Here is a 24,567-nt window from a genome sequence, read left to right as displayed (position 1 = left end):
CAAAATGATCTAATGTTGAGACTGAATATTATGACAAAGTAGTATGTCCCAATCAGTCCCAGTACTGGCATCCTACCTTAATATATACTAAACAGTATGTACTTCATCATCCGCAAAGTATATACTTGCAGTACGTAATAGGTAGTATGCATTTCTCAAGTTCTAACCAGCCCTAAATGGGACCCCATTTCTTATTTAGTGCACTACTTTTTACCAGCACCCAGTTACCTAGACATACAACAAAATACACAACTGCAGGAACTTGTTGATACATTTATTTCTCCATGTTAGCACATAGAATATATTTATATACATATTGCTAGCTAAAGTGTAAAACAAAATGCCAGGAGCATAGAAAATGTTAAGCCACGATTAATAGTGTACATATGAACAGGGAAAAAATGTACTAGTTCAAGAACGATCTCATTAGATGTAAGCATGGATGAGACAGCACACTCAACTTTTTCTCAACAGAAAATAGACAGTATATAACCAATGCAACGGTGAGAATATTTGCTAGACTGCAATATCAGAGGAAAACAACAAAATCAAATTGTCATATTGCATCATTTTCAGGAAGTGCAACGATGTCTTTTAACATGGAAAAAGAACGGTTTTACACACATCTTACTCATGCAAGTTACCAGAAATACTTTACAAACTGGAATGACATCAAAGTATTTCCACATAGGGAAAATATCACAAATGATCATCATACAGAGATGGACAAATATAAAATACATACTGTAGAAATGACCCAATAAAATTGTGATTGGATATAACCCCCTATGTAAAAACACAAAATGAAGACAAAGAAGTGTTGGTAAAAATGAACACCATCTGGGTGTTTCTTCGTAGTTGTTGAGGGTGTGGGCAGTGGCTATCAACAATCTCAGTACCGTGTGTGAGGGGTGATCACTCCAGTTTGGAATAAAGTGGTCTGCTGGTAATATATCAAGAAAAAAAGCATCATCAGATTTCCAATTACATTAGTCCTCTGACATAGCTTTATAAAAGAGCAGAAGAAAATTCCAATATAGCCCGCGGTGCCGGAGGGCAAACATCAGCCAGGTAAATAAACTCAAATGGAACAGACTATCCCTTGTGTGGCTATAATGGGAATGACATGTCCTAAGCATGTTTATTTACATGTAGTGCAACGATGACAAAACTGAAGGATGTTGTTGATAAGACCACAGGAGATGACAATGGAAACCAGGATTCTGGCATTCATGCAGGGAATCTCTACTCTATCAAAATTAAAAGACAATTCCAACATAGGGCAAATCAAGCAGTTTGTTCGTTCCTTAACATTTCGCTGCTTTTCTGACTGACATACGACAAAACATAGAATATCGATTAAGAGAAAATACATGGTGAAAAAAAAAATGTACAGGAAATCAGACAGGTCATTATTTCTTGCTGTGCTGTAATGAATACAAATAGCTGTGTTAGATCTGAAAAGTGATGCACTTGTCAGCTAACAGGAGAGAGAGCGTTGCAGTCATTGAAAACCAGGTGCCAAAAACTAGGCAATAAAATGAATCAATGCAGGGGATGACTTCTCCTCTGTTCAGTCAGCTCTTCATTACTAAGGAGAGTCACATGGACTTACAATGTCAGTCCTCCCAAGTAGTCTCTTGGTTAGTACTTTAGCTTTTAAAATAAAATCGGCAATTACATTACCCTTTAAGAAATGATCCAAAACACATCAAGCAAAGGATAGTAACATTGCACACCATTCAGAGTCCATTCAATAAGAGGAAAGTCTAAACGACAATGTATAGCACAGGTGATCATTCGTATTTGCATATATTTTATATTGGTCCATCCATATTCATTGTCCATAAGGAAACCTAAGTTACTCTGCGAGTCTTTTTCTTGTAATAAAAAAGTGAAACTATCAACATGCACATCTCTTTACTCAGAATATGAAGATGGTGTTGGAAAAAAACAAAACAAGCTTGGACCACCAACTAGAGCTTAAGCAGTGAGGAGTCCCATAACTAGTCACTTTTGAGTATTCTATAACTGTACTTACAGTGCACATCACAATAACCATGACACGAAAGCCAACTGAAAAACTAAAAACAAGGGCAGGGGGAACAGCACTCAACGCAGTTTCTCTGTTAAGGTTCAACAAATGTTGTTTTTGGCAATATTACAAGCATTTGGGTTTTGAAAACAATTGAAATGTGCAAACTGTCAAATTACGAAGGAACCTCTCTAAGATCCAGCTCAGTAAAGATTGCTAGGCTATATATTCCCCCAAGAAATCAAAAACATTTTCTTTGATAGATATAAATCACAGTATATTCAAAAAGTGAAACCCAAAATGTGCATAATAACAAATGGAAGATTTTTTGTCAGCATCTTTATAGCAGACTTCACAACCCTGTTCCCAATGATGTTTAAGAGACTTGATGTTAAGATTTAGGTAGAAACAATAAACAGGTGCTATTCACCTAGATATTTTCACAAATAAAATCACACAAACATTTTGATGGATCATCTACATATACTTTTCATGATTAGAAGGTTTTGCTGTTTTTTCCTTTCCATGTTTTTTTGCATTTAAATAGTTTCTGTATGAAAGCAGAGCATATTCAATGCTGCAATAGTACTTATGGTTTTAATATTAATTGTTAAAACATTTACAGTAAGAAAAGTGATTAAAAAATTCAGGTAATAAAATGTATTCAGTTAATGCTCATTTAGAACTACACACTTAAATAACACATTCACCAACATAGGTGAAATTAGCACTTCAGAAAAATAAAAAAATCATACTATGCATTCGAGCCATGCTCTTGATTCTGGAGAAAAAAAATAGAAAAAAAAATATCAATACACTGGGTATATTAAATAAAATGTAAAGAGAGACTTTTTTTCAGACGTTAAGCAAAGGTCGGTCCACAAAGTGTTCAGGAAGGCAGGTAGGGGTTCGATTGGGTGTTATGGGTGAGTGACAGTGGGGAGAGCCAATAGGAAGGCGTGCTGGGAGGGGATAAGGGACAGGCTAGCTCATCTCTTTCTGCGGCAGGTGCGTTTGTGGTCTGCGTGCCAGTGCTCCTGTTGACACTTGATGGAGCAGTAGGACGTGTTCCAGCAACAGTGGTACATGGCCTCCTCCTCACAGTTATAACACTGGCCGGGGAACACGTTCACATACACAAAAAAGCAAACACAGAGTCAAACCTCCAAGAAATTACTTTTTAGGCTTGGATTCTGTTGTACATAGCAACTTCAGGAATAGCACTTAAACAAGAAGGAATTGGCCGATGTCATATTCAGTGGAGGCATTCTACCATTCAGTATCGGTGCACAGTAATGCATGCTCAAGAAATAGCCTGTATAACAAATACCCGGGTTCATACGGAATTGAGAAAATGCTATTTAAGGACTTTCTAGTACTTCTGTAAGCAACATTTATGTGGTATTGTTTTGGGATGAATATTGAAATCTATTTCTGCCTGACCTGCTTTGATTGTGAGCCTAGCAGAAAGAAAAACTTTTGTTCTTTATTTACGGTTCTGATTTATAGTTCTGATTTATGGTATTTCTGGGAAATGGTATTCTACACCAAAATTAGAAGTTATAGTAAACAATTGTAGGTCAGTCAAGTGGCTAATATTATCCAAATAAAGCCAGACAACCAATTTGCTAATAAATATAGGCTATGTTTCAGATAACTGTAGGCAAGCTATTGGTTGGTAAACAAAGACCAAGGTGCAGTGCAGCTAACCATAAACTAGCAACAGTCACAAAAACGTAATGTTCCCATTTAATCTTTAACACAAAACGTAATATTTACCACTCACATCTAGCCAATGACAGTGCCTGTAAAGATTTGTTTCCCAGCATGTTGGATTCGTTTTCATTTACAGCAGCTTGCACGTGGTGGTCATACTCAGCTTAGAAAATGCTTCAGTGATTCTAATTAAATTGGAATAGTTTTTAGATTCAGAACAAGGGGGAAATTGCGTTCAGGTAGGAGATATTTTAATTACTTTTAAAGCACTTTCTCCACGAAGGGGTGATTTTCCAGGCATTCTAGTAATCACATTTCTGAGACCTAAATTCAAATACTTTAAGCACTTCAAAGACATTGTGCGAACCCTGAAATAAATGAAAGCCCAGAAATTAGCGGAAGACAGATTGGCCTGTTAGGAGGGAGAAGCGTAGTGTGTTATTACCACACAGACCACTAGTATCTCAAAGATAAAGCTTGGTTCGGATATAAAGTTCAAACCCGATGAAGACCTCTAGTGAACTAGTCTACATGTTCAGTGGCAAGTAGGAAAATGTATAGAAAAACTGAATATAACAAACACAAATTTTGGAGATCCAAACACATTACAGATGTAGTCCCTTTTGTTTCTATGTCCACATTGACAGTGGGAGCCTAAATGGTGGTCTGTCTGTCTGAAAAACTCAGCCACAGAGAGGTCTGTGTGTGGGTGTGTGTGTGGGGGGGGGCAATGAGACTCACCCACTGCTTCTTCTTGGTCTGCGAGAGGAGCTGCTTGTGCTGGGTCACCATCTTCTTCACCTCCTCTACCAGCTCCTCCTTACACTTCTCCTTCACAGTCTTACACTTGCGTTCCATCTCTGCCTGGCCCCCCGACACCGCCTTGCTCACTGCCTGTCTCTTCTCCTCCTCCATCTCTGAACGCAGCTGGAGACACACCCAGAAGAACCCTCAACCATATCCTGGATTTACAGCGTTTGGATCGGGGGATTATGGCTCTCATTTTAGTGCAGGTTCCATCTTGCGCCATAAACATAAACCCTCCTATTAAGTCCCTCCACGATTAAAGAGCCGCTCCGGTCACATGACCTTCCCTCAGAAATGTCTATCTAGTCGACAAGTCACACCTTGCATCATTTAAAATTAGAATTGGTTGTCAATTCACCCACCTTTAAATAACAGCTACACTTGACCAATCACTAAAAACGTTACCTTATTAGCAACATTAGAAGCAAACCCTATCCTAGTAGTACACACAATTTCAACCAAGCACATAAGATAGTACATTTTATGAAAAAATAGTGTGTGCCAACTACTGCATTCCCACACAGTGACAATTAAAGAGGAAGGTACCCCAACATGTTTCAGAGGAATCCTGGAGAAACTGCCTACTGTTAAGACAGCCAGCCCCACTCAGACCCCCCTCTGCCTCCACCGCCCCCCAACCTACTCCAGCCCCACTCAGACCCTCGTCTGCCCCCACCCCCCCCCCTACTCCAGCCACCCTCAGACCCTTTCCTCCCTGAACCCCCCTAACCTTCTCCAGGGCCTCTCGGACCACGCGCTCCGTCTCCCTCTTGTTGTCAGCCTTCATCATCTCCTTGACGTCGTTAAAGATCTTGGTGTATTTCTCGTGACACATGTTCTGGCACGCTCCGTCCGACGCCGTTTGGGTGCTGCGGTGCAGGGTGCGAGGCGACGCCGCCGAGGCCTTTTTAGTCTGCGTGGAGACGGACAGCTTCTCCGGCTGGTGCTGCGTGGTCACGGGGATCTCCTGGCTGGAGCTCACCGCCTCCACCTCATGCTCCGGTTCCTTGTGGGGAACAAAGGACAATGGGTGGGGTTGGAAGTGGAGACATGAACACGAACACACACATACACACAACCAAACACACCCGGTACACTCTCGCTTGTTGGGGTACTCACACTGACTTCCTCCTTGGGCTCGGGAGCTTGACGACGGCTCTTCTTCGCTTTGGGCTCTTGCCTGTCCGTCTGTCTCTCCCGGTCCGCCTGCCTGTCCGCCTGTCTGTCCGCCTTCTGCAGCCGAGAGGAAACACCAGAATGAGTTACGGATGTGGCTGGCGTCCCAGACTTCCCGACAGCCGTTAGATTAATGGTGCCGTTGCCATGGCGACCGTTCCAGCTAAAGCTGTGACGATGCAGCTGACGCAGGGGATATTAAAGTTGGGGTTTCTGGAGTCACTCATTCTCCATTGGCATTCGTTAGAATTGCAGGACTTGAATTATCCACCACTAGGTGGAGCCATTACTGGATTAACATTCATAAACAGTGGTGCTTCGTGAGCTGTGACCTTATTTGAACAATGCTAACATGACCCTGATTGTCTGTGAAAGAGGAAAACAGAGAGAGCGACAGATTTCTATTTAATGAAAATACCTTTATTGGCCAGAGAGAGTACGGGAGATCGAGAGGATGACAGACAAAGACAAAGAAGGATTAAGAGAAAGACCGAGAGGACGAGAGGAAGGGCGTGTCTGTGTTTGCAACGCGGAACACCTACATGTTTGACTTGCTCATTGTTATTGTTGCTGGTGGAGGAGATGGAGGACTCTGCCTCCTCCGTCAGCCTCTCTGTCAGCCTCTCCTCTCCCTCCTCTCTCCGCTCCTCCAGTCTCTCCACCATCTTGGGCTTCCAGAAGCGGCCCTCCCTCTGGAAGCGCTGGGACAGCTCCAGCTCGTCGCAGGCCTTCTTCCAGCCTGCACTACGCTTCACCTGCAGCTGTTGCACCGACACCTTGATGTCCTGGATGTTGTCTGCTGGGATCCATGCTCTGTGGATGAAGGGGGGGTGGGGGGCACAAGTCAGCCAGGGCAGCAAGGGGAATCAGTGGAACGGGCTGCTGCGATGTGTCAGTGTTCATGCTGATGCCGGTGCCCCCGGTTTGACGGTTAACCTCTGGTGCTGGTGGCCGAAGAAGCGAACGTCCACCTGGTTGTCTTCCCTCTGCAGGATCTTGGCCGGCCAGTAGCCAAAGCCCTTCATCTTGGCCCACACTACCTCGTGACTGGGGGTCTGCAGACATAAGATCAGGGGACAATGAATGTAGACTGTGTCCAAAATGCTCTGTTTGGACTGGAATTGTAAAATACATTTTTAAAATGTCATACTTCTACACGTCTAATTAATGGAATGAATTCACAGAGGATTTGGTTTCATATACATTTAAACGTGATTTGCCGGCAGCTTCGCGTGTACGTTTACAAAAATAAGCGTGGATAGAAACCTGGGACCTTAACCACACCTAGACACTACAAAACCTCATGCTTATCAGGTCTAGAAGCCAGGTCGGTTTGCTTTAGCCAACTTCTCTCTCATTTATAGTCATGATATACATTTCTGAAAAATGCTAAATAACAGCATTTCTATTTTCCCAATGCAGTTTGAGGAGACTAGAGGTGCATTTGAAAACCTAAATAAAAAAAAAACAATTGTATAAAAAAACACAAGCAAATTCCACATTCCTGTTTTCTTAGTTTTAACCAGGAATGCAACAATCTAAATATATGTATAAGTATTTAAGAACCCAAATAAAAAGTACTGATTCTTTTTGATATACAGCTCCATAAAAAATTAAGAGACCACTGCACCTTTTTCTTTCCTTTCCAAACAAGGTTTTGAGTGAGGAAGAGAAGGGTTAAAATTAAGAGACCACTGCAAATTGAACACTTCTGTTCTTGACTCAAAACTTTCCTTTTCAACTTTTTTGGAAAGAAAAAGGTGCAGTGGTCTCTTAATTTTTTACGGAGCTGTATTTACCATGTTACTATTACCAAAGTTACTATTTTGCAATCACATACATATTGTGGATGTGTTGGTCCAGGAAAACTCCACCCACTTCATGTCAGACAGAGATAATACAAGACTGAGAGCTCGGCTGCCTGAAAAGTAATCTGTTCCTCAACACACCCGCTATGTAAATATTGTCGTGGGACAGCTAAGCCTAAAGAACAGCTGAGTTATCTCCATAAATACACTAAGGAAAGCACAAGGCAGCACTTGCTTTATTAAAAACATTAATTGTGATAAAATGCTACTGCAGTACCGAGCTAGCTAATTGAAGGAACATAGCATTTACTGTTGTAGGCTATTAGCCAGTTAACATCTCTTTTATAATGCTCTTCATTTGGAGCCATGGCTTGCAGTAGTTTGACTAGCTCAAATTTTAAAGACAAATAATTTGCTCAGTATTGTAACTCCTGAATGATACAGTCACTCTCCAAAGGCCAACAAGTTCTGCCAGGTTTAACTCTCCATACACAGTAGCCTGGGGCAAGCTTTTCTGAAGAGTGACCAGCCTGAGGGAACATAATTCCAACTGAAATGTTTAGAATTGTTATGGATTACACTGAATGGTGAGTTTCAGTATTAGAATCCACCTAACACTGAGCAGTCAGCAGTCAACACCTCAGGGCCAATCAACCTGGTTTCACACAGGGTTGCATAGCTACGTAGCATAACCGCCACAAAGACACCTTTCTACACCTTTTGAACCAGAAAGACATTATTTTCAACATCTTGTGATTGTAGTTTTTAGATAATTCTGGAACTGTCTTGAGCATTTTAACAATGATTTCATACTCACACAGGGATAGCAGAACCAGTTGTCAGGCCGGGCATTGGACAGGTAAAAACAGTTCTTGCATAGCATCAACTCGTTTAACTGGAGAAAAGCAGAAAATAAAACCAGGAAGACAAAAGACTGTGAGACAACAGCTTCTCTGCAAATCAAATACAACCATCTAAACCACTGCAATCCAAATCTGTCATACAGGGCAGTGCCCAGGTAAAAAAAAGAAAATCTTTCAGATTTCAGCAAATGGATAGGCGCAAAAGCATTGAAACCGAATAGATGGAACGGATGTTCTGATGGAAGTCAATGATACACCTGTCTCTGTTCATTATATTTCTACGCAAATAATTATATCCGATTGTCAAAATCCAACCAGGTACCTTTCGACAAACTGGGCCCTGAAATAAATGCTTAGTGGAGATAAGTTTACCTCATGGCACGTGTCACTGTAAAGTAACCGCGCAATCTCCGCCTGGTCACTGTGCACTGCAACAGAAAACGTGTTGTGTCAATCACAGGGGGGAAAAACACACATTACATTTCACTTCCTGTGCTCCACTACTGCATTTGTTCACTCAAATTAATATTAAGAGGGAAGTCTGATAGCAATATGTTTTTCATGGGACTGCCCCAAATGGCACTCTTTCCCCTACGTAGCGAGCCATTTGGACCTCAGCCTGTGATAACACTATCGACCCACCTCCAAACAAGATGGCGGTGTTATGCACGATCAGTTGGGCGTCTGCCTTGAACTCGTCGAAGCTCTTGTACTTCCCCTCCGTCAGGTTCTGCAACACAAAGACAGGGAGCACAAAGAGCCCTATTCACACGGAGCAGGGCTGAGTGGAGGAGGTGCAGTACTGCAAAAGGCCACAAGAGTTCACCACATAGCCAGAGATGGCGAGACCTCGTATCCACCTGGCGCCAAACAGACTAAAACCAACTGAAACAGGGAGGGACTAAGCTGAACTTGCCTAATAAAAAACACTTGTTCCACGGCAAGTGAAACAACGTTTTGCAACATTTTGCACCAATGAATTGGACCCCGGCGCCGTTTTCCAGTCTATTTAGCAGGCAGCTCTCAGCCGGCGGGATGCGCCAGTGATCACGGTTCAGAGGAGACCTCGCTGACCCCAGAGCTGCGAGGGGAGGCAATCTGATCCGCCTCAGCTACACAATCACAGCTTTATACTGGGGCTGTGTCTCACAGCCCTCACACAGACCCTCACCAAACCGACTGGACGACTCTCAAATGGCACCCTACTCTGTTGGCAGCGCAGTGCACTACCTGTGGCTAGTTCCCACAGGGCTAGGGTACCATTTGGAACACACACGGGCAACGCTTATTAGATTATGAACAGCATGAAAACGATCCGAATGAAGACTGGATGTCTAAAGGCCTACATCTGATGTTAGCCCGACTAAAGGTTTCAAAAGAGTGGGAGGAAATGTCACATAAAAATAGTGTGAAATCTTGCAAGTGTGGCTCCCTAATACGTTTTCGTGGGTCCTGGTCAAAAGCAGTACAGCGTATGGTGAGGAGGTTGCAATTTGGCACACATGCACAGTGTGTGCCGGATGTGTTGAGTGGCGGTGTGTTACCTCCTGGATATTGGTGACGTCCAGTGCTGTGTGGATGAGCCTTCTGTACATCGGGTGTTTAGTGTCTTTGCCTTTCTTGTTCAGGTCTACGGCCTGCCGAGCCAGGAGAGAAATAATCTGATTTAATAGCACTTTCATCTGCAAAGGGGAGGAGGGCTGGAATCCAGCCAAAACATTGTGGTGGCAGACTTTACTGGCCTTGATTTAAAGTGGAATAAAACGTGGCAGAGATTCAATACGGGGGTTTGCGGCCTAGTTGGCACACTGTTCCATAGCTTTGTGCACTACCTTTGTCCAGAGCCATGTGGGGAGGGCTTGTTGAAACTATGTAGGATATAGGGTGCCAATTGGCCTGCAGGCACTGTCACAGTCTGGTTCTACAAAGCGTGGCTGAACCCAAACGGAACCACAGAACACTCACCCTCTCCTTCATTCGCTGGACGATGAAACGCAGGTATCTGCACATCTCCTGCTTGTTTAGGTTCTTCTTTTTACTACCCTGCGGTGAGAGATGCAGAGGGAGAAACGTAGAGAGAGAAAAGATGGACAGAGACAGGGGTTGGGGAAAGAGAAGTAGAGGGAAAAAGAGCATTAAAGAACTCCGCATGATCCTGTAATCCCCCTGCCCTCTATTCAAACCACATGGGGTAACAGTGTATATTCAACATCATAAATGAACCCAACACTAAAGGGAGGAAACACATTGTCGGCAGCATAGCGTACTCAGAAGAGAGGGACAAGGCGAGAAGAAACCGAAACAAAGTGAGGATGAAAGAGAGGCAGGCAATGTCCATGCACTAACCAGGAAGTTGGGTGGAAACAAAGCTGCACTTCCTAATCTAAGAATAAAACTAACTGAATATAAATGTAACTACAAAAGTGTTTGTACTTACATTGCAAACCAGGCTTCGCTGCTTGGACCCCTAACTAATAAATCTACCTAACTCCCATATGTTATAGGAAATACTGCAATGTACAAGCTCCACAGCAAAATGTGTGACATGTTGCCATAAGCAAGCAAAACCAATATTTATCTGTTAATATAAATTCCATATTTAAAAAGCCTAATTGAATTGAAAGAAACCGTGATTTGAACTGGGATCAATCACAGGGTCATGTTGTGGGAAAACCAACAGGACGGGAGACGGAGAAGCTAATAGTTAGGACCCTGTAAAATACATCTGGTAGAAAATGCAGAAAGAATCACAGAGTCCAGAAATGAAAACAGAATTAATCAATATTTCAAACTTCAATCAAATGTACTGAACATTTATATTAAAGTGGCAGTTTATATGTTTATACGCACGGTTAGCAGGGATGCTAATGAAAATGGTCTTCTGGTAGATAAACTGATATGGTAACTTAGAAGTAGCGTGTGCTAACATGGCAAGTTTAATATTTTTTGCAGACTCTACCACCATTATGCAGACTTCATGTGTGCTACAAAAAGCAACACAGCTAAACAACAGTCTCTTGCTAGGTGGACACATGAATTACACACACAAGATATTTTCCTAGACCTCAAATGGTCTGGAATTAACATTGGTGTGGGCTAAGACAATTGATTTCTTTTGGTTTCCTATTGTGATTCTATTCAGTAGTGATTTTAACAGCATACAGGGAAAACAGATGACTGGAAAAATCATGAAAAACATTTCACAGATTGTACTTCATTGGTGGACACATGAATGGATCTAAAAAAACTGCATGGGTGCATTGTAAGCCTAGATAATAGATTCTGGGGTGATTTTATGTTTCTGTATGTCTGGCCGACATGAAGCACCTACCCTGCACACCACACACTGCCAGTGGGATCCGCTGTCCCGGGGCTTGAACTCGTCAGACAGGCATTTGAGGTGATAAACACGGAAGCAGTTGTCACACACCAGCACGTCTCCGGGCAGGTGGCACTCGAAGCAGTACCAGTCATGGCTTTCCGCCTCCCATTCCTGAAACAGACAGAGCACAGTGATCGGTGCCCCCCTCCGCACCGACCCGCCGGCTGGACTGGTCTAGGGGAACCGAGGGGGCCACTCCTGCGCCCACCACACGGCTGTTCACAACACACGCCTCAGGGTGGCGATTGGCAAAGGACATTCCACTTCTATGATCTATACATGTTTTAATCTTATTCAAGCCTCCTTTGTAAAACAGGTCTTCTGACCTCAATGGGACTTCCTGGATGAGTAAAGGTTAAATCAAACAACGTTTTTACTGGTAGCCTGTATAAACATCAACTGGCAACAGATATTGAATGTTTAGTGAGTGAATTCGGACTGACCTCCGGCGGTGGCTCCCTCTCCGTCTGCAATTAAACACCCCCATCATCAATTAATATATACATACATAGATAGATAGATATACAGTGGACTGTGTGCCATAACCCCTCTGCAAGCCAATGATTTATGGAGCAATCTGTTAGGTTCACAGGAAAGAAGACTAATGTGTGAACATTGCTGAAACGTTGGCTTACTGGAAGGAAATTATTAGCAAAATATTCTTGCATTATTGAACTAAAGTTTCCCTTCTAGGCACTGGGGCTAGAGTGAGTGTGCATCCAAAAATGGGACCCTATTGCTCATACAGCGCACAGTTTGTGACCAGAGTCACAAAAGTTGTGCTGTATAAAGGGAACAGGGTGCCATTTAGGACACAAGCAGAGTTACTATTAAATCCGTATGTGGTGGTGCATGCTTGGAAGGCTGATGGAAGCTGGGGAGGGGTGGGGAACATGACTGCTAACCGGAACCTGCTGCAGGGGCATAGAAGGAAGGCGCAAATCCTTCTCTTTTTCTGATTAAGGATGCCATTATTATTTCATAAGCCACTAAACCCTTTATTTTACAAAAATAAAGCCACTAAACCAATCATTTTACATATTATGAAGCCGCAAAACCCTTCACTTTACATAAACAATGCCACTAAACCACTTAATTCAGATAAAGGAAGTAATTTAAAGTACACAGTATGGGTAGTCAACTGGGCACATCCTCATTAACAACACTGGCCAGTGAATAAACCTAGTCTCTCCTTCCAACTTTTCAGTTTGCACATGCTGTAAACCTAGCGTGCGCTCCATCACAGAGGAGAGAGAGGAGCTCAAACTGACACACAGCCATAAATAGCCATAAAGGACAAAGGGAGAGGGAACAGACAGGCTGACCGAAAGCAGCAGGGCCACTGCCAACCTAGTGGGTCATGACAGCCTGATGTGAAGCAAACTCTGCCAGCGGCAGAATGTTTACAGTAAGGCCTCGGCCCGCCAAGGCCTCCACAAGGTCCTTCCAATATCTTCATGTACAGGGCTATTCTGGACGCCCCTTTGCCAGGTAGGACCTTATGCTTTGGCCGTGTCGAACTGTGCTATGGCCCTGCGTGGGGAAGAAGAACGCTATCCGTGTTCCTGTACTCTGAACGGAAAGGTTGTGAATTCTAAAAGGAGAAGCTGCTGGGGGAGTGCAGTCAATGTCTGGATCAGTACCTGACCTGGAGGTCAGAGTTAAACATCACCATGGTTTTACCGCCAGGTTAATTGAAACCATAAACCAAGTGACAGACATTCCACGTCTTTATGGAAGAAAACGAGGTTGTTAACACACACATAATATGAAAAAAAGGTTGGTATGAAAGCAAGATCATTCTGTATCCATTTGATAGGGTTTAAAAACGATCCAGGTAGACCTTATTGGAGGGGGATGAGGTATAGCTGGCCCAAGACAAGCACAGTAGTCTATGAGAATGGGATGGGAGGGGTAGATGGGCTAGCTAGAACTCGGAAGGCCGGTCCAGCTTGGCTCATGTTGTCTGGAACCCGATCCCCCTATGGGCTCTGGTCAAAAGAAGTGCACTACATAGGGAATAGGGTGCAAAGGACAGAACCATGTCAGGTGGACTGAATCCAGACACTGGAGAGAACTGATCTCCGTAGAACACGAATGCTTTGACGTGCTTCCGATGACACGCGCCACATTAGAAGTGCTGATCATGGACATTGGCCAGCGAACAATTCCAAGGACACGCCGGCTTATTTACGGCAGGGTCTCAAACGCCACCCTATTTCCTGCTTAGTGCACTATTGTGTACGACTTTGGGTGTGGTTTGGGAGACATCCACAGATGGACAACTAGATGACACGGCACACCACCACAACCCCTGCTCATCAAACCAACGGCATGCTGGAGACAGATCAAACACGTAGAGGAATGGAGTCACACGTCCCTCCCTAAGGAGCTGAACTACAACTACCATCAGCAGGACTACATCTACCACTCACACACTCGCAGTCAATTACACCCGTCATATATGCTTGCTACAAACCTGCAGCCGCGTTCGCATTGCTTTTCGCGTTAACATGTGTTACCATCATTCGGCAACCATTTTTGTTCAGAGACTACCACTCTCTGGGGAATTCTTTACAAGTACGTGTCAAACGAAGCCGTGGAGATCATACAGCGTGCACTGTATAAAACCCTGGCAGTGTTATTTATTACATTTTTTGGAGCTATTTTTAAAGCAATGTTACTGCGTAGATGAGTAGCGAGCAGATATTTAAAGGAAGTCACTTTGATCCATTCCGCAAGAAATTGGGCCACCAAGAGACAGCGCTACACTGGGCTTTCTGGAAGCTTTTCACATGGAAAATCAGCACACTATGCCACAACTACTGAGTGGGAGATGAGTTGGTTTCACAATTAGAAACCTTTTTTTTTACAGTTAATTTGGTATTTTAGGTAATGACAAAGTAATTGAGTAGTATTTAGTTTTTATATGACATCGCAATTAAAACTGATGTCGTTGTTGTCGGATTCTTAACTATGTAAAAAGGTTCCATTAAATCCAGATTGCGCTACAAGTGGCCGACGGTGATTTTTCGCGGAACGATGTTAGTTAAAGAAATTAAAAGGATAAAAGCAGAACAAATCCAAATACAAAACCACAATGCATTCTTACCTTGCTTCCTTCTGCCTTCGGCTCCTGTGTGATTGCAAGTGATCCAAAAAGCAGTGTTTAAAGCCTTGCTGCTAGTCAACCAAGCTCTCTTTGAGCATAGCTACTGTTTACAGTGTGGGGAAGTATGGTGCGTAGCAGAGCTTAAGTACTCAAGGAGTGTGTGCATAGTCTTGCCTGTGACTTTAACAAGTCAGCCTCCCGTAAAAATGGTTACGAGAGCAGCATGACTTGAATCACCGGGCCGTTATAATCAACGCTCAATTCAGTGTCACAAAAACACGGCACTTCAGAATGAATGGCGTATCAGAGTCGTAAAGAATAGCAGATTCAAGAAAAAGTAAAAACAGTGAATTAATGCAAAACTCCTTGAAGGAAGGAACCTATTTTTTCTGAAGTTAGACCACAGAGTTGTGGTTTGGGGTGGGAAGAGATAGGTGCTGGTGACTGGGAAAGCAGCAAGGATTAGGGCTTGTGCACCCCTCTCCTGGGGGATTTGGGCTGCAGGTAAAGGGGATAACCGCTTCCCTACCTGCTCGTCTCCAGGCAGCCAGTAGCCCTCCTGCTCGATGCCCGCCTTGGAACCTTTGCAGCCTACGGTGAGGGTCTCCACCACCAATCCGTCCTTCACTGCCAGGCTCAGCTGCCTGGCTGTCTCCTTGGGGTGCATTCCAAAGACACGGCTCAGGTACCTGCACAGACACGACACATGCCCACGTCACTGCCTCCGCCCGACTTCGCTCTCCGGCAACTCGAACAAGGGCAAAGGCCTGCTCCTCAGAAGCAGCAGGCACATTTCCAATTCACAAGGAACGAGAAGAGAACTAAAACAGGAGATCTGGAGTGCTGAAGCCTGACCAAAGAAGGTGTCGCGGGGGCAATTTTTAATTACGAAGTAGCCACTCCCCTGGACAAATAATTGCAGTTAGTCCCCAGGACAAAAAAATAGTACTACCTACATTGTGACCATAGCACCACAATATCCACAGAAAGTTAACTAATTTAGAAGGTTACTCCTGTCAATATAGATACAACAAAAACCATCTAAAGTAGGCACAAAGAGTACAACTGAAATCACAAATACCACAGTCAGAAGGGCAAGCTTTAAAGGAGCAGGCAGGAAATACCAAGTAGTTGACCGCTTGTGTTCTGGATGAAATGTTGCAAAATTAGACATCAAAGAGAAGCTTGTGAACACACTAATATTTATTTTAGTTATTCAAAATTCTTATCGGAGAAAATTTTCCATATGCCTGGTTAGTGAGCGTATTCAATCTATCATTAGGTCCGAGTTTTTAGACAATCATGTCCTCATTCCTATTAGATGGGAGGTCATTGTGAATGTATTTCTCCTGTAGTAAGACTGAATTAAGTGTGTATACAGAAGGCCAATTTTTCCTGTGCATAGCAATTAAATAATCTACCCTTGGACTTCACTAGACTCACTAAGCCATGCATTGAACTTAATTTTTCATTTGTCATTATGATTATATACCTATTCGATTCATCACATTAGAAAATAGTAGGCCATCTTATATAAGTCTGTAAATGCAATAACAGATGCATGGAATTCAGTATTATAAAAGGTGCATTTTTATGATGAAAATACGCTTCCCTAGAATTGGAAACTCAGGGCAGCTATGCTTTTGGCCGTTTTTGTCAGACCTTTCATGTTCTGCAGACAGCAGAAACCGTTTCACATATAATGCAAAGAGATTAAAACATAATTTATTTTACTGTCCCAACTGTCTTTGTTCTCTATTAAACTGTATTTTCATGGACTCTCAATGTCACCATTTCATCCACTGAAATACAACATGTCTAGGTTTAAGACATTAAGCCAGTTCAGCTGTGCCTGCCATTGTATTTCATCACTTTATCACCATGACAACTGCCAATTTGTAGTATTCATTCTGCTAGTGGCCAACTCCCAAGGCTCTCAGCCTGCCTGAAGATTTCATTTAGCCATATTCCTATTCACTGATTGCACGTTTTGTCACAATACTCTTGCGAACGTTCGTTTTGGGGGTGATGTCCAACTGAGCATTCTAGTCAATGGGATTGGGAACTGATGAAGGCTTGGTCTGAAGTGCATTAGCAAGGCTTGAGAACATGATACCATCTTGAAAGAACCTTTTACCAAATTGATTTTTAAATGCTGTATAATGTTAACTAGGTAGTTAATATTGAGGGGAGTCCACTGAATTTAGCTAGCCAACGTTAGCATTGCCAGCTATTTTCAAATGTAACAGCTAATGACAACATCGCTGCTAATAACAACATTGCCATCTGTCAAAATACATTTTCTGATATGCTAATGATGGCAATCGTGTTTTCTACTGAATATTACCTTTAGCAATGTTGTCGCATTTCCAATCCCCATTGTATAATTTAAACAAAACTGCATTTAGCCTCGGTATAAAATCATTAGCCTCTGTTCAACTTCTGGTCATCAATATGACTACAGCGCCAAGGTTTTATGCTACAGTGGAAGCTTTAATAAAGGTTGTTTGAATTAAATAAATAGTCTGACTTCCAATACGCAAAAGGAATTCAATGTCAATTTTTGAACCATGAAAACATCCCCAAATGCACTTAATAATCAAGCATTACCCTGAGGGGACAAGAACAGCCATGACTGATCACAACCTCACCCATCCATTCCAACCCAAATTTTATTAGTTAAAGTGAAAATGCTTAGTTTCTCTGCTCAAGTTCAGGTTTACTTGTGCTGTGTTTGGGAGGTCTCCACGTTTCAAGTGTATCAGAACAGATCTAGAACAACTGGGGACACTTACTTTGAGATTCTGTCCATGTTGGCAATTTGTTTCTGGTTGCGGATGACCTCAATGGCAGCCCATACGTACTGGACAACTTTAGGGTCAGCCTGCCTCTTCTTTACCACACGTGACATGATATCCTTATTCATGACAGCTGCAAGGAATGGGAGAGAAGAAAAGTAGGCGTTTAAAGTCAGCAAATAGTCTGAAACCTAAGTGGTTCAAAGTTGTAAATAATCACAAACAGTGAATAGGGATTTTGCATTGTGCAAATGTACCACTACAGCTCCACTATCTATACCCCCGGTTCCAAAGAGGTTCGGATGCTGCATAAAATGCCAAAAACAAAAACAGAAAGCAGTGATGTGCAAATCATTTATCCATATATTTTTTGAAAATAACATCAAATGTTGAAACTAAGAAATTGTATTGTTTTTGGAAAAATACATGCCCATTTTGAATTTCATGCCAGCAATACATTTCAAAAGTTGGGACAGGCGCATGTTTACTACGGTGTTGCATCACCTTTTCTTTTAACAATACTCTGGAAGTGTTCAGGAACTGAGGAGACCAATTGCTATAGTTTTGAAAGTGAAATGTTTTCCCATTCTAGCTTCATATAGGATTGCCGCTGCTTAACAGTTCGGGATCTCCTTTATCATATTTTCCGTTTCATAATGTGCTAAATGTTTTCAATGGGTGACAGGTCTGGACTGCAGGACTTTTACTACGGAGCCATGCTGTTGTAATATGCGCAGGATATGGTTTTGCATTGTTTTGCTGAAATTAGCAAGGCCTTCCCTGAAAAAGATGTTGTATGGATGGCGCCATATGTTGCTCCAAAACCTGTATATATTGTTCAGCATTAATTGTGCCTTCACAGATGTCACCCATGCCATGTGCACTAATGCACCCCAATACCATCACAAATGCTGGCTTTTGAACTGTGCGCTGGCACAGTCTTTCACAGAGTGGTGAACCCCTCTCCATCTTTACTTCTGAAAGACTCATCCTCTCTGGGATGCTCTTTTTTATACCCAATCATGTTACTGACCTGTTGCCAATTAACCAAATTAGTTGTGAGATGTTCCACCAGGTTTATTTTTTGCATTACACAACTTTTCCAATCTTTTGTTGCCTCTGTCCCAGCTTTTTTTAAATGTGTTGCTGGCATCAAATTCAAAGGGGGCTATTTTGAAGAAACAATAACATTTCTCAGTTCCAACATTTTATACGTTATCTTTGTACTAATTTTCTATTGAATATAGGGTTTTAATGATTTGCCCATTATTGCATTCTCTTTTTCATTACATTTTACACAGCTTCCCAACTTTTTTGGAAACGGGGTTGTAATAAAGCAAAACGGCCTGACATTGTTTTTATAATAACGTCCCTGAATTACTTACATAGGGAGTTGAAACATCTGATAAACAGGTTAAAAGCAGCCTGATCACAGAAAACAATCCATCATTTATTTCCTTTTCTCATTGATTTGGCAAATCTTAAATGTTTAGCCACACCCAGCAGGTAATTCAGGCCAGTGGTTCTCAAACGTCTCCTCTGGTTCCAATTCTGTGTATTTGATCTATTCCAGAGCCATCTCACCTGATTCAACTTGTCAACTAATCATAAAATCCCCTTTACTAGTGATTCAGGTGAGCCTGTTTAGGGCTACAGCAACAAAGCTATGTGCGAGGTTTATAAATTGTAGTTTTTCACTTTCCTTCCATCCAATACGGCCTGGATAGGGAAACAGTCAAGTTAAGGACCAATCGCAGGTTCTAAAGCCCATGAGGCCCTGGTCCTAGTGTCTGGGAATGGCTTCAAAACAACAGCCATTTAATTTCAGGTCCCCAGAAACATGCTTGGACATGCCAAATTCTGTTTATGACCCAAACAAGCTTTGAGGATCATATAAGAGATTGCAAGGGCAGAAATAATCAATAATCAAATAATCGATAACGTCAATAATAAAAAACAGTTGGCAACCAACTTCATAATTTACTTGATAAAGATGGAGGCTGCCTTGCAGAACCATTACCAAGTTAATAACAAGTGTCAGCTTTTCAAACAGCTCCATACATCCTGTGAGTTGCATGTTGAAAAATGTTCCATCATTGCTATCAGTAACACTAGCTAACCTGTTGGGCACCATGACCAACCCCATATTGGTGAGCTAGTTGTGTACATGGAGTTTCCATACAATCAAGCAGCACATGCTAGCAATGCATTAATTGTCCTGCACTATAATTATGTTCTGTGTTGTAAAAGCTGCCTTGTGTATTATTCTCCATAATGTGTTACCTTTCACCCTACTTTAATTTATTGTACAGATTTCAATACTGTGCAATTCTGGATTAATTCCAACATGATAGAGCACTATTTTAGTTGGAAAATATAAAGGAAGTAAAAAACCTGACTGAAGTAATTCATTGGAACTCATTGCTTTCTTTATTATTCATTATTAATTAAAACAGTTTAAATAGCAAGTTTCTACAAACTGAATTGAATTGAGTAAAACTGCCTGTTGCTAGATGCAGTTTATAAATGGCTCTCTCTATTGGTTTTATTAGAGTTATTTTGTGCGGTTTTAAAGAAATATTTGTGCAAGATTGCCACAAATATATAATAACACTACATTTACGACTATATTTAATTTATTTGATTAATAGATTACCAATTAATAATAGAGATTAAGTAGTTATTAGTTGCAACCCTTCAAATATCTTTACATAGAGATGCTAAAATGCAATATTCTATTATATAAAGGCCAGGCTAATACAATTGCTTTATCTTCCATCCTCCAAGGGGAGTGCCCTTAACTGCAATTTAAAAGGAAATCAGCACAAAGAAAGCTTTACAACATCTAGGTTATTCAGAGGGAGAAGAAAAGCATAATCTGAGGAATAAACTGTTATTACAAAAGAAACAATGAAATCTTTGCGATAGTTGAAAATAAATTTAACTTGAGGAAGTTGGATATTATGTTTCTGCAAAGATGTTTGTAGGAAAGCAACAATATCTTCTCTGCATCCTCTTAACTAGGTTGCAAATCCAATTTACCGCATTGCTGTTCTTAAGCTTCCATGAAACGTAAAATGTAACTTACAGACTTCAAAGGGAACACAACTCCATAAATTATTTTTATTGAGCTCTAACATTTAAAGACCAAAGCATAAAGGGATGGGTTAACTAACTGTTCACACCAGTTTACAGTATCAGGCTGAGGTAGCCTACACACTTCCTAGGAATGGGTTTGGGTTAGAACTCATTGGGTCAGACAGAAAAGTAAATAGCCTAAATACATATTGGTAGGCTAGGATAGGCATAAGAGAGCTTACATGAGGCTATTTTCTGGAGGCTAAGAGAGGCACAACCCCCTATGACAACATTTTGTACATCTCAAGGACACAGTTTTTTCTATAATTGTAAAATCTTTCCGTCTAAACTTTCCTTTTTGCATTGTTGTTATAAAAAAATTTTTTAACAGGAAAACCATTACTAAAAGGTGTAGCCTATTCCTCCTGCATGACATTAAAATAACAATGTTGTATTTCTACATCCCTCACAAGGTAGGCTTATCTCTGGCAGCTACAAAATGTCAAAAAAGGCAAAGCTGTAGGTTGACACCGTAAATCCCTATAAAATCTCTTTCGGTGCCTGACAGGCAGGCTACTGAGTTGTGACAGTGGGTGAAGGAGAGCAGAGAGCAGTTGAGGTGACAGTGAGCAGTATCACATCCCATGCCAGGTGTTAATGAGAACCACCTGTGCCCTGATGCCAGGGCACTGCTCTGTGCTCCAGTTCCACACTCGCCTGCACCTCACGCAGGCTGCCTATTCAAATGGCACTCAAGTCGCTTTAAAGTGTGCTAATTTCAAACCACAGCCCTGTGATCTCTGGTCAAAATAGCACACTATAAAGGGAATAGGGTGACGTTTGAAATGCATGCACAGGTACCACCAGCTGACAGCAAACACACCTGACTCCTGGGGATTCACAGTGACACCACACAATTCCTCCACAACAGAGGTGGAAGAATAGGATTAGCCTACAGAACGTACTACACTCCCCAGTCAATTAGGAAACATGCCAAGGAGCACAACTTCCTGACCATCAAAAGCCAGAGTTTACAAATGATATGAGGTAGATCCAGTTAGCGGCAATAAAACTAGGGTTACAAAATTAAGGAAATGTATGGCTCATTGCTTCATTATTTTACAGTATTCCAACGCAATCATCTCTCAACAGAGGATGCCTTTTAAATAAGGAGTCAATCTGTTTTCAGAACTTATTTCCATGAATGACCAAAACAAGGCCTCATAGCTTCTTAGCCTTCAGCAGTTGACATTGTAGGAAGAATTTCTGCAAACACAAATCTCACAAAAATCACAGCATCAAACCACAATTGCTATAGTACCCTGAGAATTGGGATACAGTCTATTGGCAATTTAGTATTGTGATAACAGAGACACCACACAATTCCCCTCCCTAGTCTATAGTGTAGGATTTTAGCCAAAAAATCTATTTGCTATTATACATAGCCAGTTTAAATCCCCATAAATACAAACAAGTTGTGGGACTGAAATCCTACAGAAATAGTCCTGTAGCAAAAGATAAAAGGCAAGTCAATAAATTCTTTTAAGAGATTTAGTGCTGGATTACTGGTTATTTTGCCCAAACCTGGACCTGAATTTAGACAATCAACGGCCTACACTTGCTATGTAAACCATCTCAGTAAGTGACACATTACACAAACAATATATGTAATGTACATACAACACTAGCTACATCACGAGTAGTACAGTACGGTACTGTACTGTAGTCAGCTAGCTTAACACTTGGGTAGCAGTATACAAATGTGTAGCAGCTAACTAGCTGCGTTAATTGCAATCAGTTAAACTGACAATGTTTTATTACATTGTAATAACATTGTAAAGGAGTCAAAACGAATAATTTCCAAGTGGCATAGTGACGTTGGCACAACTAACAAGTCTGCTAGATTGGCCAGCTAATTAGCTATGTATGGGATGCATTAATGAGCCTTGTCGTGCCTGTTTCAATTTGGTCAGGCCAACTATTCGCACATGTTTGGTGGGAAGTCAGGGTAAATGCGCATCTTTTCCATACAGTTGCTATGATTCCCGAATAAAGTATTCAGCTCAGCCCGAGGATATTTCAACAAAGGCAGGCAAGGCCACACAAATAACCGAACGTTGGCTAGCTGGTAACTTCAGCTCAGCTAACTGGCTGTCATCTTCATAGTTACAGTACAGTAGTAGCTAGCTAGCTAACGTTTGGATAGGTTTTAGGGTAGCTACAGTACTGTAACTCATCTCCAGAGCGTGTGCTAAAGAAGTCAAAGAACGCTCGTCAAAATGTTAACGTCGCTAGATAGCCAGTTAACTGTCAATTTAGAATATGTAACTATAAACTACTAAAGCTCAAGTGCAATCAACCTAGGCTAAAATGGTTAGACGAAAAACTAATTATACGCTAAGCTAGCAACCTAGATAACGTTAGCTGGTTTCGCTAGCTAACGTTAGCTGGATCAGGAAAGCGAAGCAGTTCTCTAGGAATTGGCTTAGGAGGTAGCCAGCTACGATAACTTGCCAGGTTACGTTGGATGTCAAACAAATGTAATAGCTACGTAAATAAATACAATATTGTTCTTTGTCAGTAGCGAAGAAACCACCAAAACATTGAACAGTATTATGAATTTCGATTCGTTTTCAGAAGGCGCCATGTTCGTTACAGACCCAGCAGCCACATTACGCTAGCTATAGCTAACGTTTGCTAATCGTAATGTTTTTAATAAAGTAAAACGTGTTTCATTAAATAATTGTTGCACTTACCTCCACTATAGTATAAACAATCTATGTATCTGTAGAAATCCGTGAAGGATTCAATGTAAGACACCTTACATTTGTATTTCCGGGATAGTTTAGCCTGTCTGAATTATGGTTTATGTCCAGCTGGCCACAGCACAGGATTGGGGGGAGAGGTAAACATAGCGCCAACATAGCAGGACATATTGTTACATGGGAGAACTCTAGTGGTGGAATTGCGATTTGACGCTTCCTTTATTGTTTTTTTTATTAGTAGTGAGGCCACTTAGAATTCATTATTGAACACGCTGTAAAAATAAATATTTATAAAAAAACGTATACACATATAGACTGTGTATGCGACTAATACACTTGAGTTGGTGTATAATTTATTAAATACCGTTTAAATTAAATCATACGAGTGAATTTATGTGACTATAATATATATATATATATATAGTCATTTATAAATTCCCTCGTATAATTTAATCGGTATTTAATAAATGATACATCAACTCAAGCGTATTAGTCGCATACACAGTTTGGCGGATGTATTAGCTTATATTCTTGTTTATACGTTTACCTTTTCCCCTGTCGTCCAACCGTACATGGCGTGCTTAGTCACAGGTCACTATACTGTCATTGGTTCAAATATCGATATACATTATATACCGACGCTTCTACCGTCAGACATACACATACATATACAGTGGGGCAAAAAAGTATTTAGTCAGCCAGCAATTGTGCAAGTTCTTCCACTTAAAAAGATGAGAGAGGCCTGTCATTTTCATCATATGTACACTTCAACTATGAGAGACAAAATGAGGAAATACAATCCAGAAAATCACATTGTAGGATTTTTAATCAATTTACTGGTAAATTATGGTGGAAAATAAGTATTTGGTTAATCTCAATACTTTGTTATATACCTTTTGTTGGCAATGACAGAGGTCAAATGTTTTCTGTAAGTCTTCACAAGGTTTTCACACACTGTTGCTGGTATTTTGACCCATTCCTCCATGCAGATCTCCTCTAGAGCAGTGATGTTTTGGGGCTGTCGCTG

At 41.5% G+C, this 24,567-nt stretch overlaps 1 protein-coding gene across 4 annotated transcripts; it reads right to left on the bottom strand.

The window, feature by feature from the left end:
• Nucleotides 1-266: 266 nt before the first annotated feature.
• On the bottom strand, nucleotides 267-23,697 carry zmynd11 (zinc finger, MYND-type containing 11). 4 transcript variants are annotated; one of them, XM_010883033.5, is made up of 17 exons: nucleotides 23,532-23,697; nucleotides 17,695-17,830; nucleotides 15,429-15,588; nucleotides 14,900-14,923; nucleotides 12,231-12,254; nucleotides 11,737-11,898; nucleotides 10,371-10,448; nucleotides 9,950-10,042; nucleotides 9,048-9,135; nucleotides 8,778-8,833; nucleotides 8,360-8,437; nucleotides 6,671-6,789; nucleotides 6,277-6,547; nucleotides 5,678-5,791; nucleotides 5,289-5,564; nucleotides 4,493-4,678; nucleotides 267-3,147 (listed from the first exon to the last, which is right to left on the bottom strand). In XM_010883033.5, the coding sequence occupies exons 2-17, from the start codon at nucleotides 17,823-17,825 to the stop codon at nucleotides 3,025-3,027; spliced, it is 1,983 nt and encodes a 660-aa protein (XP_010881335.1). In that variant the 5' UTR covers nucleotides 17,826-17,830; nucleotides 23,532-23,697; the 3' UTR covers nucleotides 267-3,024. The 4 variants fall into 4 exon arrangements, with proteins under 4 accessions (XP_010881335.1, XP_019900912.1, XP_010881318.1 ...); XM_020045353.3 differs by lacking the exon at nucleotides 12,231-12,254; XM_010883016.5 differs by lacking the exon at nucleotides 14,900-14,923.
• Nucleotides 23,698-24,567: the final 870 nt, after the last annotated feature.

The sequence above is a fragment of the Esox lucius genome, chromosome 3 (genome assembly GCF_011004845.1).
Source record: "Esox lucius isolate fEsoLuc1 chromosome 3, fEsoLuc1.pri, whole genome shotgun sequence".
Taxonomy (NCBI): Eukaryota; Metazoa; Chordata; class Actinopteri; order Esociformes; family Esocidae; genus Esox; species Esox lucius.
The sequence above is the reverse complement of the archived record's forward strand: the minus strand, read 5'-3'. Positions and strand labels throughout refer to the sequence as shown.